This window comes from Symphalangus syndactylus, chromosome 19 (genome assembly GCF_028878055.3).
Source record: "Symphalangus syndactylus isolate Jambi chromosome 19, NHGRI_mSymSyn1-v2.1_pri, whole genome shotgun sequence".
NCBI lineage: Eukaryota > Metazoa > Chordata > Mammalia > Primates > Hylobatidae > Symphalangus > Symphalangus syndactylus.
This window is the reverse complement of record NC_072434.2, coordinates 69,377,544-69,393,875: the sequence shown is the minus strand read 5'-3', so window position 1 is coordinate 69,393,875 and position 16,332 is coordinate 69,377,544. Positions and strand designations below refer to the sequence as shown.

General features: G+C 42.5%; 1 protein-coding gene across 5 annotated transcripts in view; it reads right to left on the bottom strand.

Annotated features, from left to right (window-relative positions):
- Nucleotides 1-16,332, bottom strand: part of CNIH3 (cornichon family AMPA receptor auxiliary protein 3) — a 323,021-nt gene that overhangs the window by 284,642 nt on the left and 22,047 nt on the right. For 3 of the 5 annotated variants that reach the window (XM_063613423.1, XM_063613424.1, XM_063613422.1), the window contains exon 5: nucleotides 12,908-14,414. The exons of the other annotated variants lie outside the window; for them this stretch is intronic. In XM_063613423.1, the coding sequence (XP_063469493.1) occupies nucleotides 14,276-14,414 (139 nt within the window). In that variant the 3' untranslated portion in view covers nucleotides 12,908-14,275. Of the gene's footprint in view, nucleotides 1-12,907; nucleotides 14,415-16,332 lie in introns of those variants that run through there. 5 annotated transcript variants of the gene reach the window in all.

Sequence of the window (16,332 nt, the reverse complement as noted above, 5' to 3'; positions counted from 1 at the left end):
AGCTCTGGGTAATTTCACATAGCCCAGCAAAGACAGTTTCCTTGAATTCTTACGAAAAATTGGCCCTAAAATCTATCAGGATGACTTATTCATGAGAATCATCTGAGATACCCATTACAAATATAGTTGTCCAGAATCTTAGGTGGTTGTGGGAGAGGAAAGCTCCTGTAATTCTGAATTTTGTGGTTTTTTTATTTTTAATTTTTTTATTTCAATAGGATTTTTGGGGAACAGGTGGTGTCTGGTTACATGAATAAGTTCTTTAGTGGTGATTTCTGAGATTTTGGTGCACTCATCACCCTAGCAGTGTACACTGTGCCCAACATGTAGTCTTTTATCCCTCACCATCCTCAATCCTTTTCCCCAGGTCCCCAAAGTCCAATGTATCATTCTTATGCCTTTGCGTCCTGATAGCTTAGCTCCCACATATTAGTAAGAACATGCAATATTTGGTTTTCCATTCCTGAGTTACTTCACTTAGAATAATAATTTCCAATTCCATCCAGGTTGCTGCAAATGCCATTATTTCGCTCCTTTTTATGGCTGAGTAGTATTCCATGGTGTATACATACATACCATGTTTTCTTTATCCACTCATTGATTGATGGACATTTGGGCTGGTTCCATATTTTTGAAATTGTGAATTATGCTGCTATAAACATGCATGTGCAAGTATCTTTTTTATATAATGACTTCTATCATCATATAGAAAATGTGATATCACTTCATTTTAAATGGTTTTTATGCAAAAGACAGGCAATAACAAATGCTGGTGAGGATGTAGAGAAAAGGGAATCCTTATATACTGCTGGTGGGAATGTAAATTAGTACAACCACTATGAAGAACAATTTGGAGGTTCCTCAAAAAAACAAAAATAGAGCTATCATATGATCCAGACATCCCATTGCTAGGGAAATACCCCGCCTCCCAAAAAAAAGAAATCAGTATATCGAAGAGATATCTGCACTTCCATGTTTACTGCAGCACTATTGACAATAGCCAAGATTTGGAAGCAACCTAAGTGTCTACGAACAAATGAATGGATAAAGAAAATGTGGTACATATACACAATGGAGTACTATTCAGCTATAAAAAAAGAATGAGAGGCCGGACACGGTGGCTCACACCTGTAATCCCAGCACTTTGGGAGGCCGAGGCCGGTAGATCACGAGGTCAAGAGTTCAAGACCAGCCTGGCCAAGATGGCGAAAGCCCGTCTCTACTAAAAATACAAAAAAATTAGCCGGGCATGGTGGCAGGTACCTGTAGTCCCAGCTACTCAGGAGGCTGAGGCAGAGAACTGCTTGAATCCAGGAGGCGTAGGTTGCAGTGAGCCGAGATCACGCCACTGCACTCCAGCCTGGGTGACAGAGCGAGACTCTATCTCAAAAAAAAAAAAAAAAAGAGAATGAGATTCTGTCATTTGCAACAACATGAATGGAAACTGGAGGTAGTTATGTTAAGGAAATAAGCTAGGCACCGACAGACAAACTTTGCATATTCTTACTTATTTGTAGGAGCTAAAAATTAAAACAACTGAACTCATGGAGATAGAGCATAGAATGATGGTTGCCAGAAGCTGGGAAGGGTAGTGGGGGAGTGGGGAGGAAGAAGGGATGGTTAATGGGTACAAAAAAATAGAATGAATGAATAAGACCTAGTATTTCTGCGAGGCACAATCCCAGCACCTTGGGAGGCCAAGGTGGGCAGATCACTTGAGATCAGGAGTTCTGGTCTCGAACTCCTGACCCTGTCTCTACTAAAAATATAAAAAATGAGCTGGATGTGGTGGCGTGTGCCTGTAGTCCCAGCTACCCGGGAGGCTGAGGCAGGAGAATCACTCGAACCTGGCTTGCAGTGAGCTGAGATTGTGCCACTGCACTCCAGCCTGGGCAACAGAACGAGACTCCATCTAAAAAAAAAAAAGACCTAGTATTTGCTAGCACAACGAGGTACTATAGTAAAAAATAATTTAATTGTACACTTTTAAATAATTAAAAGAGTACAACTAGATTGTAACACAAACGATAAATTCTTGAGGTTATGGATATCTCATTTATCCTGATGTGATTATTACATATTGTATGTCTGTATCAAAATAGCTCATGTACACCATAAATATACATACCTACTATGTACCCCCAAAAAAGAAACAATGCAAGCAAGAAGACAACAGAACAACATCTTTAAAGAACTGAAAGAGATGGCCAGGCATGGTGGCTTGTGCCTGTAAGCCCGGCGCTTTGGGAGGCCGAAGTGGGAGTATCACTTGAACTAAGGAGTTCAATGGGGCAGATCCCATTTTTACAAATAAACAAAAAACAGTAACAACTGAAAGAGGGCTGGGTGTGGTGGCTCACACCTGTAATCCCAACACTTTGAAAGGCCAAGGCAGAAGGGTCACTTGAGGCCAGGAGCTGAAGACAAGCCTGGGCCAGACAAGGAGACCCTTGTTTCTACAAAAAAAAAGTTTTACAGAATTAGGTGGGCCTGGTGGCACACACATGTAGCCCTAGGTACTTGAGAGGATGAAGCAGGAGAACCACTTGAGTCCAAGAAGGCTGCAGTGAGCTATGATCGTGCCACTGCACTCCATTCTGGGTGACAGAGTGAAACACCACCTCTTAAAAAAAAAAAAAAAAGGCCGGGCGTAGTGGCTCACGCCTGTAATCCCAACACTTTGGGAGGCCGAGGCAGGCAGATCACAAGGTCAGCAGATCGAGACTATCCTGGCTAACACGGTGAAACCCCGTCTCTACTACAAATACAAAAAATTAGCCAAAATACAAAAAATTAGCTGGGCATGGTGGCAGGTGCCTGTAATCCCAGCTACTCAGGAAGCTGAGGCAGGAACATGGCATGAACCCGGGAAGCAGAGCTTGCAGTGAGCCGAGATCACACCACTGAACTCCAACCTGGGCGAAAAAGCGAGACTCTGTCTCCAAAAAAAAAAAAAAAATGAAGAAGAACTGAAAGAAAGAACTGCCAAGTTTAAATTATACACCCAGTTTTTTAAAAACCATATTTCAAAAATGAAAATAAAGATGTTTTCAGATTTTTTAAAAATCTGGCAGAATTCATCACTACCAGACTTTCAAAAATATTAAAGGAAGGCCTGAAAGTAGAAGGAAAATTATACCACATAGAAATATTGATGTAACCAAAGGAATGAAGAGTGTCAGAAATGGTTACCACACAGGTAAAATATGTAAGATGTTTTTCCTATTATTTATGTCTCTTTAAGAGATAATTGAGTCCTCAAAAAAATATTAATAAATTAAATTCAGCAATATCAAAAAAGAATTAGCCAGGAACGACGGCACATGCCTGTGGTCCCAGCTACTTGGGAGGCTGAGGCAGAGGGATTGCTTGAGCCTGAAGTTTGAGATTACAATTAGCTATGATTTGTACCACTGCACTCCAGCCTGGGTGACAGAGCAAGACTCTGTCGCTATAAAATAAATAAATAATAAAAAATTCTTTAAAATTATACATCATAACCAAGTTGGACTTAATTACAGGTATGCAAGGCCAGTTCAATATTTGAAAATCAATCAGTATAACCCATCATATCAACAGGCTAAAGAAGAAAAATCAGGCTGGGCAGAGTGGTTCACACCTGTAATCCCAGCAGTTTGGGAGGCCAAGGTGGAAGGATCATTTGAGTCCAGGAGTTCAAGACCACCCTGGGCAATATAGCAAAACCTTGTCTCTACAAAAAAATTTAAAAATTAGCTGGGCATGGTGGCATGCACCTGAAGCTCCAGCTTCTCAAGAGGCTGAGGTGGGGTCAGTTGAGCCCAGAAAGTAAAGGCTGCAGTGAGCCAGGATTGCACCACTAAACTCCAGCCTGGGTGACAGAGCAAGACCCTGTCTAAAAAATAAAATAAAATAAAAAAGAAGAAAAGTCATATGACTGTATTAATTGATATAGAAAAAGCATTTTACAAAATCCAGTCCCCATTCACATGCACCAAAAAAAAAACAAAAAAAAAAGTTTCACAAACTAGGATTAGAGAGGAACTGACTCAACTTGATAGAGAGCATCTACCAAAAAACTACAGGTAACAGCATAATTAGTGGTGAAAGACTGAAAGACTGAATGCTTTCCCCCTAATATCAGGAACATGGCATCACCATTCTTTCTTTCTTTTTCTTTTTGAGACAGGGTCTCACTCTGTCACCCAGGCTGGAGTGCAGTGGCAGTGGCATGATCATAGTTCACTGAAGACTTTAACTCCTGGCCTCAAGTGATGCTCCCACCTTCTCCTCCCACAGACGTACTCTCATCATTCTTATTCAACACAGTACTGAAAGTTCTAACCTAAGCAATAAAGCAAGAAAAACAATAAATGCAGACAGATTGGAAAGAAATAAAATTGTCCCTATTTTGCAGATGACAATTATCTACACAGAAAATCCTAATAAATCTATTTTTAACTGCAATTTTAAAAATTAATAAGGAAGGTCACTGGACACAAAATCAACACACAAAAATCAACAAACATGCAGAAACCAAAGCTGAAAACACAATACCATTTACAATTGCCACAAAGCAAATGAAATACTTAGGTATAAATCTAACAAAACATGTATAAGAGCTGTATGCTGAAAATTACAAAATGTTGATGAAAGAAATCACAGAAGACCTAAATAAATAGAAAGAAATACTGTGCTTATGACTTAGAAAACTCAACACTAAAAACATCAATTCTTCCCAAATTGATTTACATAATTCCTATCCAAATTCCAGCAAGGCTTTTTATAGATATAAATAACTTACTCTAAAATTTATATGGAAAGGTAAAGGACCTAAAATAGTTAAGACAATTTTGAAAAAGAAGAATATGATAAGAAGAATCATTCTACCCAATGTTAAGGCTTACTAAATAACTTCAGTAATCAAGACAGTAGGGTACTGGTGGAAGAATAAATATGTAGATCAGTGAAATATAATAGAGGAAACAGAATAGAATCACAAAAGAATGTACAATTGATATTTTTAAAGAAAAAAGGTACAAACATGATTTAATAGAGGAAGGAGAGCCTTTTCAACAATTGGTGGAAAAAAAAAAAAGTCTGTAAGCCAAGAAAAAAAAAGAAGAGCCTCATACCTTTTACAAAAATTAACTTAAAATGAATCATTGATTTAAATATACCATGTAAAACTATGAAACTTTTGGAAAAAAAAAAAAAAACAAGAGGAACTCTTCAAAACCTACGGCTGGGAGAACAGTACTGCAACTTGGTATCAAAACTATGATCCCAGCCAGGCACAGTGGCTCACGCCTGTAATCCCAGCAATATGGGAGGCCGAGGTGAGCAGATCACCTGAGGTCAGGAGTTTGAGACCAGCCTGGCCAATATGGTGAAGCCCTGTCTCTACTAAAAATTTAAAAATTAGCCAGGCATGGTGGCACCTGCCTGTAATCCCAGCTACTCAGGAGGCTGAGGCAGGAGAATTGCTTGAACCCAGGAGGCAGAGGTTGCAGTGAGCTGAGATCGCACTATTGCACTCCAGCCTGGGCAACGAGAGCAAAACAAAACAAAAACAAACAAACAAACAAAAAACTATGATCCAGGAAAACTTGATAAATTGGACCTCTTAAGAATTAGAAAATTTTGCTCTGTGAAAGATCCTATAAAGAGAATGAAAAGGGCCAGGCATAGTGGCTCACGCCTGTATTCACAGCACTTTGGGAGACAGAGGTGGGCAGAAGGCTTGAGTCTAGCAGTTCAAGATCAGCCTCGGCAACATTTCCAGCAGTTCAAGAAATGTCTCAACAAAAAATAGAAAAAATTAGCCGGGTATGGTGGCACACACCTGTAGTCCCAGCCACGTGGGAGGCTGGGGTGGGAGGATCACTTGAGCCCAGGAGGTCAAGGCTTCAATGAGCCATGATCACACCACTGCACTCCAGCATGGGTAACAGAGTGAGACCCTGTCTCAAGAGAATGAAAAGATAAATTACAGACTGGGAGAAAATATTTGCAAGCCAAATATCCAACAAAGGATTTAGTATCTAGAATATAAAGAATTTCCAAAACTCAACAGTAGAAAAGCAAACAATATAATCAGCAAGTGTACTAAAAACATTTCACTGAGGAGTAGATACAGGTAACAAGCTAATAAAAAGATGTTCAAGGCCAGGCACGGTGGCTCACGCCTGTAATCCCAGCACTTTGGGAGGCCAAGGCGGGTGGATCACAAGGTCAGGAGATCGAGACCATCCTGGCTAACACAGTGAAACCCTGTCAATACTAAAAATACAAAAAATTAGCCGGGCGTGGTGGCGGGCGCCTGTGGTCCCAGCTACTCAGGAGGCTGAGGCAGGAGAATGGCGTGAACTCGGAAGGCGGAGTTTGCAGTGAGCCAAGATTGTGCCACTGCACTCCAGCCTGGGCAACAGAGCGAGACTCTGTCTCAAAAAAAAAAAAAAAAAAGTTCAACCTCGGTGATTAGGGCAATCTAAATTAAAACCACAATGCAGTATCACTACATGCCTATCAGAGTGATAAAATAAAAAATGTCAAATTCTGGCAAGGATATGGGAAAAACTGGATCACTCTTACATGGCTGGCAGGAATGTAGAATGGGATAGCTACTCTGGAAAATATTTTGGCATTTTCTTTTAAAACTAAAAGTGCACTTACCATACAACCCAGCAATTGCACCCTTGGACATTTATCCCAGGCAAATGAAAACCTATATGCACTCTGTAATCTATACATGAGTGTTGATAACAACTCTATTTGTAATAGCCAAGAACTAGATACCACCCAAATGTCCTTCAATGTATAAATGGTTAAAGAAACTGTAGTACATCCATACCACAGATACTACTCTGCAACATAAAGGAAAAAACTACTGATGGAATTAGGCCTTGGCTGGTTCTCAAGGGAATTATGCTGATTGATTTTTTTAAAAAGCTACACACTGTGTGACACTACATAAGTGATTCCATTTATGTAATGTATTTGAATAACAATATTAAAAGATGGAGAACAGACGAGTGGCTGCTGGGGTTATGGACTGGGGAGAAAGAAGGTAGACGTGACTATAAAGGTATCAGGGAGGCTTATGGTGATAAAATGGGTCTGTATCTTGATTGTGGTGGCAATTACACAAAGCTACACATATGATAAAACTGCATAGAACTACATACACACACAAATGAGTGCATGTGTAACTGGTAAAATCTGACTAAACCCTGTGGATTGTACCAATGCCAATTTCCGGGTTTTTGTTTTTCGTTTTTTGTGTTTTTTTGAGACGGAGTTTCATTCTCATCACCCAGGCTGGAGTGCAATGGCAAGATCTCGGCTCACTGCAACCTCTGCCTCCCAGGCTCAAGCAATTCTCCTGCCTCAGCCTCCCGAGTAGCTGAGATTACAGGCGCCCACCAGCATGCACGGCTAATTTTTGTATTTTTAGTGAAGATGCGGTTTCACCATGCTGGCCAGGCTGGTCTCAAACTCCTGACATCAGGTGATCCGCCCGCCTCAGCCTCCCAAAGTGCTGTGGTTACAGGCGTGAGCCACGGCACCCGCCCAATTTCCTGGTTTTGATATGGTATGTAGTTATGCCAAATGTCAACATTGAGGGAGGAGGGGTGAAGGATGCACAGGACTTTTCTATACATTTATTTGCAACATCCTGTTTATAATTATTTCAAAATAAAATATCTAAAAAAGAAAACTGGCTGTTCAAGCAAAAATAATAATATAGACTGTGGTTTATAACATGGTGTAAGTAAAACATATGACAACAACAGCATAAAAGCTAGGAGGAGGGAAACAAAGGTAGACTTCTGTAAACTTATATTATGTGTGAAGTGATACAATATAACTTGAAGGTAGACTGTGATGAGTTAAAGATAATTCTAACCAGCCAGGCACGGTGGGTCACGCCTGTAATCCTAGCACTTTGGGAGGCTGAGGAGGGCGGATGACCTGAGGTCGGGAGTTCGAGACCAGCCTGACCAACATGGAGAAACCCCGTTTCTACTAAAAATACAAAATCAGCCAGGTGTGGTGGCGCATGCCTGTAATCCCAGCTACTTGGGAGGCTGAGGCAAGAGAATCGCTTGAATCCAGGAGGTGGAGGCTGCGGTGAGCCAAGATCGTGCCATTACACTCCAGCCTGGGCAACAAGAGCAAAACTATGTCTCAAAAAAAAAAAAAAGATAATTCTAACCATCTTGGCTGGGTGCCTCGGCTTACACCTCTAATCTCAGCACTTTAGGTGGCTAAAGTGGAAGGGTCACTCAAGTCCAGGAGTTTCAGACCAGCCTGGGCAACATGGTGGGACTGTTTCTACAAAAAATCAAAAAATTAACTGGGCCTAGTGGTACACAACTGTGGGCCCAGCTACACGGGAGGCTGAGGTGAGAGTATCACTTGAGCCCAAGAATTAATGACTACAGTGAGCTGTGGTCACACCACTGCACTTCAGCCTGGGCAATAGAGCAAGACCCTGTCTCTAAATAAAATAAAATAAAATAAAATAAAAATAAAATCTTTAAAAAAAAGAAGAATAAAGCTGGAAGACTTATGCTACCTGACTTCGAGATTTATTTAAAAGCTACAAGAATCAAAACAGTGTGGTTTGGTATAAATAAGGAAAATAGATAAATGGAACAGAATATGGAAATCAGAAATAGATCCATACATAAATGGAGAACTAATTTTTTACAAAGGTGCCAAGGCAATCCAATGGAGAAAAGATAGTTTTTTCAAGAAATAGTTCTGGAACAATTGGATATCCACATGCAAAAAAGAAAGAAATGAACTTTGATCCATAACTCACACCATACATAAAAATTAGCTTAAAACCAGGCACGGAAAAGTATTACCTATTCAAAAATTAAACTAACTAGCTGGGTGCAGTAGCACATGCCTGTAGTCCCAGCTACCTGGGAGGCTGAGGCAGGAGGATCCCTTGAGCCTAGGAGTTTAAGAATAGCCTGGGCAGCACAGAGAGCCCCCATCTCAAAAAAAAAAAAAAAAAAAAATCAATTCAAAATAGAGCATTGACCTAAATGAATAACCTAAAACTATAAAACTTCTATAAGAAAACACTGGAGAAAAATTTCGTGGCCTTGGGGCAAAGATTGCTTAGACATGACACCAAGAGCATAACCCATAAAAAATAAATATAAAGTGAACTCCATCAAAATTTAAAGGTTAAGCTCTTCAAAAGATACTCCAAAAAGAATGAAGACAATCCAGGTCGGGCACGGTGGCTCACACCTGTAATCCCAGCACTTTGGTAGGCTGAGGCAGGAGGATCACAAGATCAGGAGTTCGAGACAAGCCTGGCCAATATGGTGAAACCCAGTCTCTACTAAAAACACAAAAATTAGCCAGGTGTGGTGGCACGTGCCTGTAGTCCCAGCTACTCGGGAGGCTGAGGCAGGAGAATGGCTTGAACCCAGGAGGCAGAGGTTGCAGTAAACCGAGATTGTGCCACTGCACTCCAGCCTGGGTGACAGAGCCAGACTCCCTCTCAAAAAAAAAAAAAAAAATGAAGACAATTCATAAGCTGGGAGAAAAATCATCATTAAGCACACATCTGATAAAAGACTTATATTCAGGCCAGGCAGGGTGGCTCACACCTGTAATCCCAGCACTTTGGGAGGCTGAGGCGGGTGGATCACCTGAGGTTAGGAGTTCGAGACCAGCCTAACCAACATGGAGAAATCTCGTTTCTATTAAAAAATACAAAATTAGCCGGGCATGGTGGCGCATGCCTAACCCCAGCTACTCAGGAGGCTGAGGCAAAAGAATCGCTTGAACCTGGGAGGCGGAGGTTGCTGTGAGCCGAGACCGTGCCATTGCACTCCAGCTTGGGCAATAAGAGTGAAACTCCATCTCAAAAAAAAAAAAGACTTGTATTCATGCTAATAACTCTAAAAATTAATAATGAGAAAACAACACAATTTTTAAATGGCCAAAGGATTTTTAACAAAACATTTTAACAAAAGACTGACCATCCCAAGAGTCAGCAAGGATATGAAGAAACCGGACTCTCACACATCATTGGGAATGGAAAACGGTACAAGCACTTCGTAAAACATTTTGGTAGCTTCTTAAAAAGTTAAACAGGCCAGGCACGGTGCCTCGCGCCTGTAATCCCAACACTTTGGGAGGCTGAGGCGGGTGGATCACGAGGTCAAGAGATGGAGACCATCCCGGCAAACATGGTGAAACCCCATCTCTACTAAAAATACAAAAATTAGCTGGGTGTGGTGGCGCACACCTGTAGTCCCAGCTACTCGGGAGGCTGAGGCAGGAGAATTGCTTGAACCCTGGAGGTGGAGGTTGCAGTGAGCCAAGATTACGCCACTGCACTCCAGCCTGGTGATTGAGCGAGATGCTGTCTCAAAAAAAACAAAAGTTAAACATATTTTGGAAACCAAGGCAGGAATATCACTTGAGCCTAGGTGTTTTGAGACCAGCCCATGTCTACAATAAAAATACAAAAAATTAGCCAGGTGTGGTAGTGCGTGCCTGCAGTCCCAGCTACTCAAGAGGCTGAGGTGGGAGGATCACCTGAGCCTGGGAGGTCGAGACTCCAGTGAGCCGTGATCACACCACCACACTTCAGCCAGGTGACGGAATGAGACCCTATCTCAAGAAAAAAAAAAATTGGGTCCAGGCCCAGTGGTTCACACCCGTAATCCCAGCATTTTGGGAGGCCAAGGCGGGCAGATTGCTTGAGGCCAGGACTTCGAGACCAGCCTGGCCAACATGGCAAAACCCCATCTCTACTAAAAATACAAAAATTAGCCAGGCGTGGTGGTGGGCGCCTGCAACCCCAGCTACTCAGGAGGCTGAGACAGGAGAGTCGCTTGAGCATGGGAGGCAGAGGTTGTGGTGACCCAAGATGGGGCCACTGCACTCCAACCTGAGTGACAGGGTGAGACTGTCTCAAAAAACAAAAAAAAATTTAAACATAACAGGATTTTTAGGGCAGTGAAACTACTCTGTACAACACTATGATGGTGGATACATGTCATCATTAAAGGTTTGTCCAAACCCATAGAATGTACAACACCATGTGAACCCTACAATAGGGTTAGAGTGAACCAACCCTATTGTAAACTATGGACCAAGTGATAGTGATGTCAATGTAGGTTCATTGATGGTAACAAATACACCAGTGGTGCAGATGGTGATAATGGGGGAGGGTTTACATGGAGCAGGGCAGGGTGTATATGAGAACACCCTGTAATTTCAGCTCAATTTTGCTGTGAACCTACAACAGCTCTAAAAAGTAAACTCTATTTTTTTTTTAAAAAAGGAAAGAAGTACTGATAAATGCTACAACGTGGATGAACATTGAAAACACCGTGCTAGGCCGGGCGCAGTGGCTCACGCTTGTAATCCCAGCACTTTGGGAGGCCGAGGCGGGCGGATCACGAGGTCAGGAGATCGAGACCATGGTGAAACCCTGTCTCTACTAAATGTATAAAAAAAAAAAAAATAAGCCGGGCGCGGTGGCGGGCGCCTGTAGTCCCAGCTACTCGGAGAGGCTGAGGCAGGAGAATGGCGTGAACCCGGGAGGCGGAGCTTGCAGTGAGCCGAGACTGCGCCACTGCACTCCAGCCTGGGCGACAGAGCAAGACTCCGTCTCAAAAAAAAAAAAAAAAAAAAGAAAACACCGTGCTAAGTGAAAGAAGCCAGTCACAAAAAACCATATACTGTATGACTCCATTTATATATGTCCAGAATAAGTAAATATATAGAAAAAGAAAGTACATGATTAGTGGCCTACAACTGAGGCATATGGAGGAGAGAATGGGAAACGACTGCTAATTGATATGGGTTTTCTTTTGGGGTGAAATATTCTAAACTTAGATTATGGTGTTGGGTGCACAACTTTGTTAATCTACTAAAAACCAATGAATTGTGTACACTTTAAATGGGTGAATTTTGTAGTATGTTAAAATCTTAATAAAGATGTTTTAAAACTGTTTAAATCACTATGGTAACTGAAAAAAAGAAATCATTTATGTAAGGTATATGCATGTGAGGAAGAGATATATACTCAGAAGTAAATATGTATGTCCACAGATTCAATAAATTCCTTTAAGTTATGATCTTAAATCAGAGGTAAGCAAAGGGAAGCAAGTGTGCCTTGTGTGCTGATACTATTCTATAGAATACTGGTGTGCTTATCTCCCCTTAAAGAAAGGGGAGTAAAAGTCATACTGGCTATAAACTCATATTGTTTAAAATGTATAATGAATCAAAAATATGTTTAATAAATAAAAATATGTCTAATAACACCCTTTGTTTAAAATATACAATGGGGGCCGGGCACAGTGGCTCATGCCTGTAATCCAAGCACTTTGGGAGGCCAAGGTGGGTGGGTCACTTGAGGTCACGTGTTCGAGACCAGCTTGGCCAACATGGCAAAACCCTGTCTCTACTAAAAATACAAAAATTAGCTGGGTGTGGTGGCGGGCTGTAGTCCCAGCTACTCGGGAAGCCAAGGCACAAGAATTTCTTGAACCCAGGAGGTGGAGGTTGTAGTGAGCTGAGATCGCCCCACTGCACTCCAGCCTGGGCGAGAGAGTGAGACTCCATCTCACAAAAAAATTAAATTAAATTAAATTAAACATACAATGAATTAAGGGTAAAGTCGTAATAAAAATAACTGGCTGGATGCAGTGGCTCTCGCCTGTAATCCCAGCTACACACAGCTACTCAGGAGGCTGAGGTGGGAAGATTGTTTGTGCCCAGGAGTTTAAGGCCATAGTGAGCCACAGTCACGCGACTGCACTCCAGCCTGGGTGACCAAATGAGACCACATATCTAAAAAAAAAACCCAAAAAACCTACCACATGATCCAGCATTCTACTCCTGGATATATACCCAAGAATAACACAAAGGCACATACACAAATGTTCAGAGTAGCTTTATTTTAATAGCCAAATATTGGAAGTGATCCAAATGTCCATCAACAGGTGAACGAATTAAACAAACTGTACAGATGTGGTATATCCATACAATGGAATGTTATTCATCAATAAAAAGAAAAGAATTGACACACACAACAAGACACATGAATCTAAAAAATAATTATGCTGAGTGAAAGAAGACAGACAAAACAAGAGCACGTACTCTATGATTCCATTTATATAAAACTTAAGAAAATGCAAACGAACCTGCAGGGACAGAAAGCAGTTCAGTGGCTGCCAGGGGGAGGGTTTTCTCAGGGGGAAGAGGCCTGAGAAACTTTTGTGGGTGACGGATATGATCCCCCTGTTGATTGTGGTGACAGTTTCACAGATGTAAACATATGGCAAAACTTATCAAATTATCCACTTTAAATATAAGCAGTGTATTGTATATCAATTATACCTCATTGTTGCTGTTTTAAAAAGATGACTCCAAGCTTAAGAAAGATAAACCAGGAGGGGTGGATCATGCCTGTAATCCTAGCACCCTGGGAGGCCGAGGTGGGTGGATCACTTGAGCAACCTGGTCTTAAACTCAAGCTCAGGAGTTCGAGAGCAGCCTGGGCAATATGACAAAACCCTGTCTCTACAAAAAGTACAAAAGTTAGCCAGGTGTAGTGGCGTGGGGCTGTAGCTCCAGCCACTCCGGGGGCTGAGGCAGGAAGATCGCTTGGGCCTAGGAAGTTGAGGCTGCAGTGAGCTGTGTATGTACCTCTGCACTCCGGCTGGGTGACCAAGCGAGACCCGGTCAAAAAAAAAAAAAAAACAGGGGTTCCATGACTCTAACAACCCCTCCCCACCCAGGGTGTGCAGGGGAACTGAACCAAGAGCCTCAATCCTGTCCTTGCTTTTACTGAGCTCAGGCCCAGGGCTTTGCACAAGCTCAAATGTGCATTTTACAAAGGCAATCAGAGCAGCCTGTCTCTCCTCTCTGATACTTCTGGGCCCTCCACATCTTTACCTGCATATTTAAATGGAAGCTAAGAGACACTACGATGTGCTTATGAAACCCCAGCTTCACTCCACCCCCACCCTGGGAAAGACTTCAAATTCAATAATTCTAAGGAGAAAGATAAGCACAAACAGATCTATTTTATTCTGTGTACAGAGTTCTACCAGAAGAAATGCCTCGCCCAAGATACAAGTTGTTATTTCTTTCTTTACTGAGAGGTATTTGCCCCTTCGCCATAGTATAGATGAGAACAGGAAAATACTTGGATATCGCTGAGGGTCATGTTATCTGTTATAATGAGGTTTGGCTCCATGGAATAGAAAAGTTGTTTTCATACTGCAAGGATTTCTTTTCATCACTTTGTTAAAGACCCGGAGTAAACAGTCAGGAACTGTTTTGGCAGCTCTGTGAAGTCGTCAGGGTTTTGGCCTTCTGTTTCCTCCAGCATGTGACATCCATCCTCAAGGTCACATGATGTCTGCTGAAGACTTGATCTAAGCAGTAGAAGGAAGGAAGAGGGGAAGGCAAAGAGAGGGGCCCTGGCTGTCCTAGAAGATAAAAGCCAGGCTACCAGAGAGGAAGACAGGTGTTTGGCCATTTGGAGTCAAACAGATAATAGACACTGGAACCAATCCCGGGATGGCATTTAGGCACCTTGGAGGGTGTGCCGTAAGAGAGTTGATCACTGGAGCTGAACAGGGCCTCTGGGTACAAGGACCACGTAACAGTATGGTGCTAAAATTTTCCCCTTTTCTTGAAAAGCTGCTGCAAAGAGCTCCCCTCCTAAGTTCCGGCCCTGTCTTTCCGGGACTGTATTAGAAGTGCAAGCAGGGCCTCTCCTGACTGTGGACCAAACAGGCACTGGGAGACCCCACTGACACTTCCCCTGAATACCTCGCATCTTCTTCTGAGCACTCAGCTACCCAGTGTGTCTGATACCCATGGTGAGTTGTGTACGTGGGTGGATCCAAGCAAGACAAAAGTTTGCTGTTCCTGAACACACACTTGAAAAGTGGTAAGGTCTCAACAAATTCATAAAAGTGAGTTCAGTATGTTATCATTAGGGGGAGTAGTAGGAAAGTGGTAGGAGGTCTGTTCAACAGTGGAAGGTTGGAATCAGACAGTAACAGCCACAGAGAAGGTAGTCAAAGGGTGGCTGCTGTCATCGAACCAGGCTCTCCTGTCCATCAACCGCAGGCCACAATCCCAGCCCTTCTCTCTGATGTCAGGAGCTGGGGAGCATCTGCCTTGCCAAGCCTTGTGCGATCAGCTCCTGGCAGCCTCACACCTGGTAGGCTGAGGGACTGGGAGTGAGCCAGAGCCCCTCTGCTAAGCATAACTTCGGGAAGTGGGCAGCCTACCCCTGAAGAATCAATACTGACAGAGCACTGCTGCCTTCACTGCTGACCACACAGGGACTACAGGACCTTTCTCGGCTTTGGCACCCTAGCCACACGATGCTCCAGAACCAGTTTCTACTCAGCTCTGGGCTCTCCCGCCACTGTCAGTGAATGAGATCAGAGTGAATCCACCCGTACGTCACTCCTTAATACATTCAAAAGCACAGAGGAGGTCCCTGGACGCAAAACCAGGAGAGGGTAGGAGCCCTGGAAGGGAATATCCTGCCCAAGTGCAGTACTTCACTATAATTATTACAGTAATACACTATTTCTGTTTAAGATCATTTCAGAAGGCACTAACTGGCATAAAGTAAAATAAGTCTGCTTCCTCCCCACACCTAGCTGCACTCCCTAGGGACCAGCATGTATAGCTTCTGGTATACCTTTCAGAAATTTTCTATCCTAGTGTATTCTGTTGAATGCATGTGAAAGAATTTTACTTATAGATCATTCGACTAACAATAACCACTAATTTATAAAATGCATATTATTGACACTGACATTGGAGGTGGAAAAACAACTAAAAATGATAAAAGTGAACGTTTAATTCTTCCAGAGTGCAGTTTTTGAAATGACCACCAGGTGTCAGAGTTAACAACAGTAATCCCCAAATTATGACTGGAAAGTTACAAGAACAGAAAAGTGCCTGGCTGGAAATGAGACCGCGAGATTCCTCCCTTAACAGGATTCCTTGGCCCTTTGGCCCAATATTTCATCTACTTAGGGTTGCAGGGAGGGAGGAAGGGAAGCAACAGACAAAAAAAAAAAAAAAATCCCCAGACCACAGATTCACATTCAGTTGGGTACCCTTTGATCTTCAGAGAAGCTCTGTGAAAGCACTGTTAAATTTTACATGGGAAATGTAAAGGCTAGGCAGAGTCAGTCCTCCTACAGCTGCAAGGCTACTTTTGGAAGCCAGAGCTATCTCCTTTCTTCAGTAGGGGCGGAGAACAGAAGAGGACATGGACACACACACACACACACACACACACACACACACACGAGAGGAGGG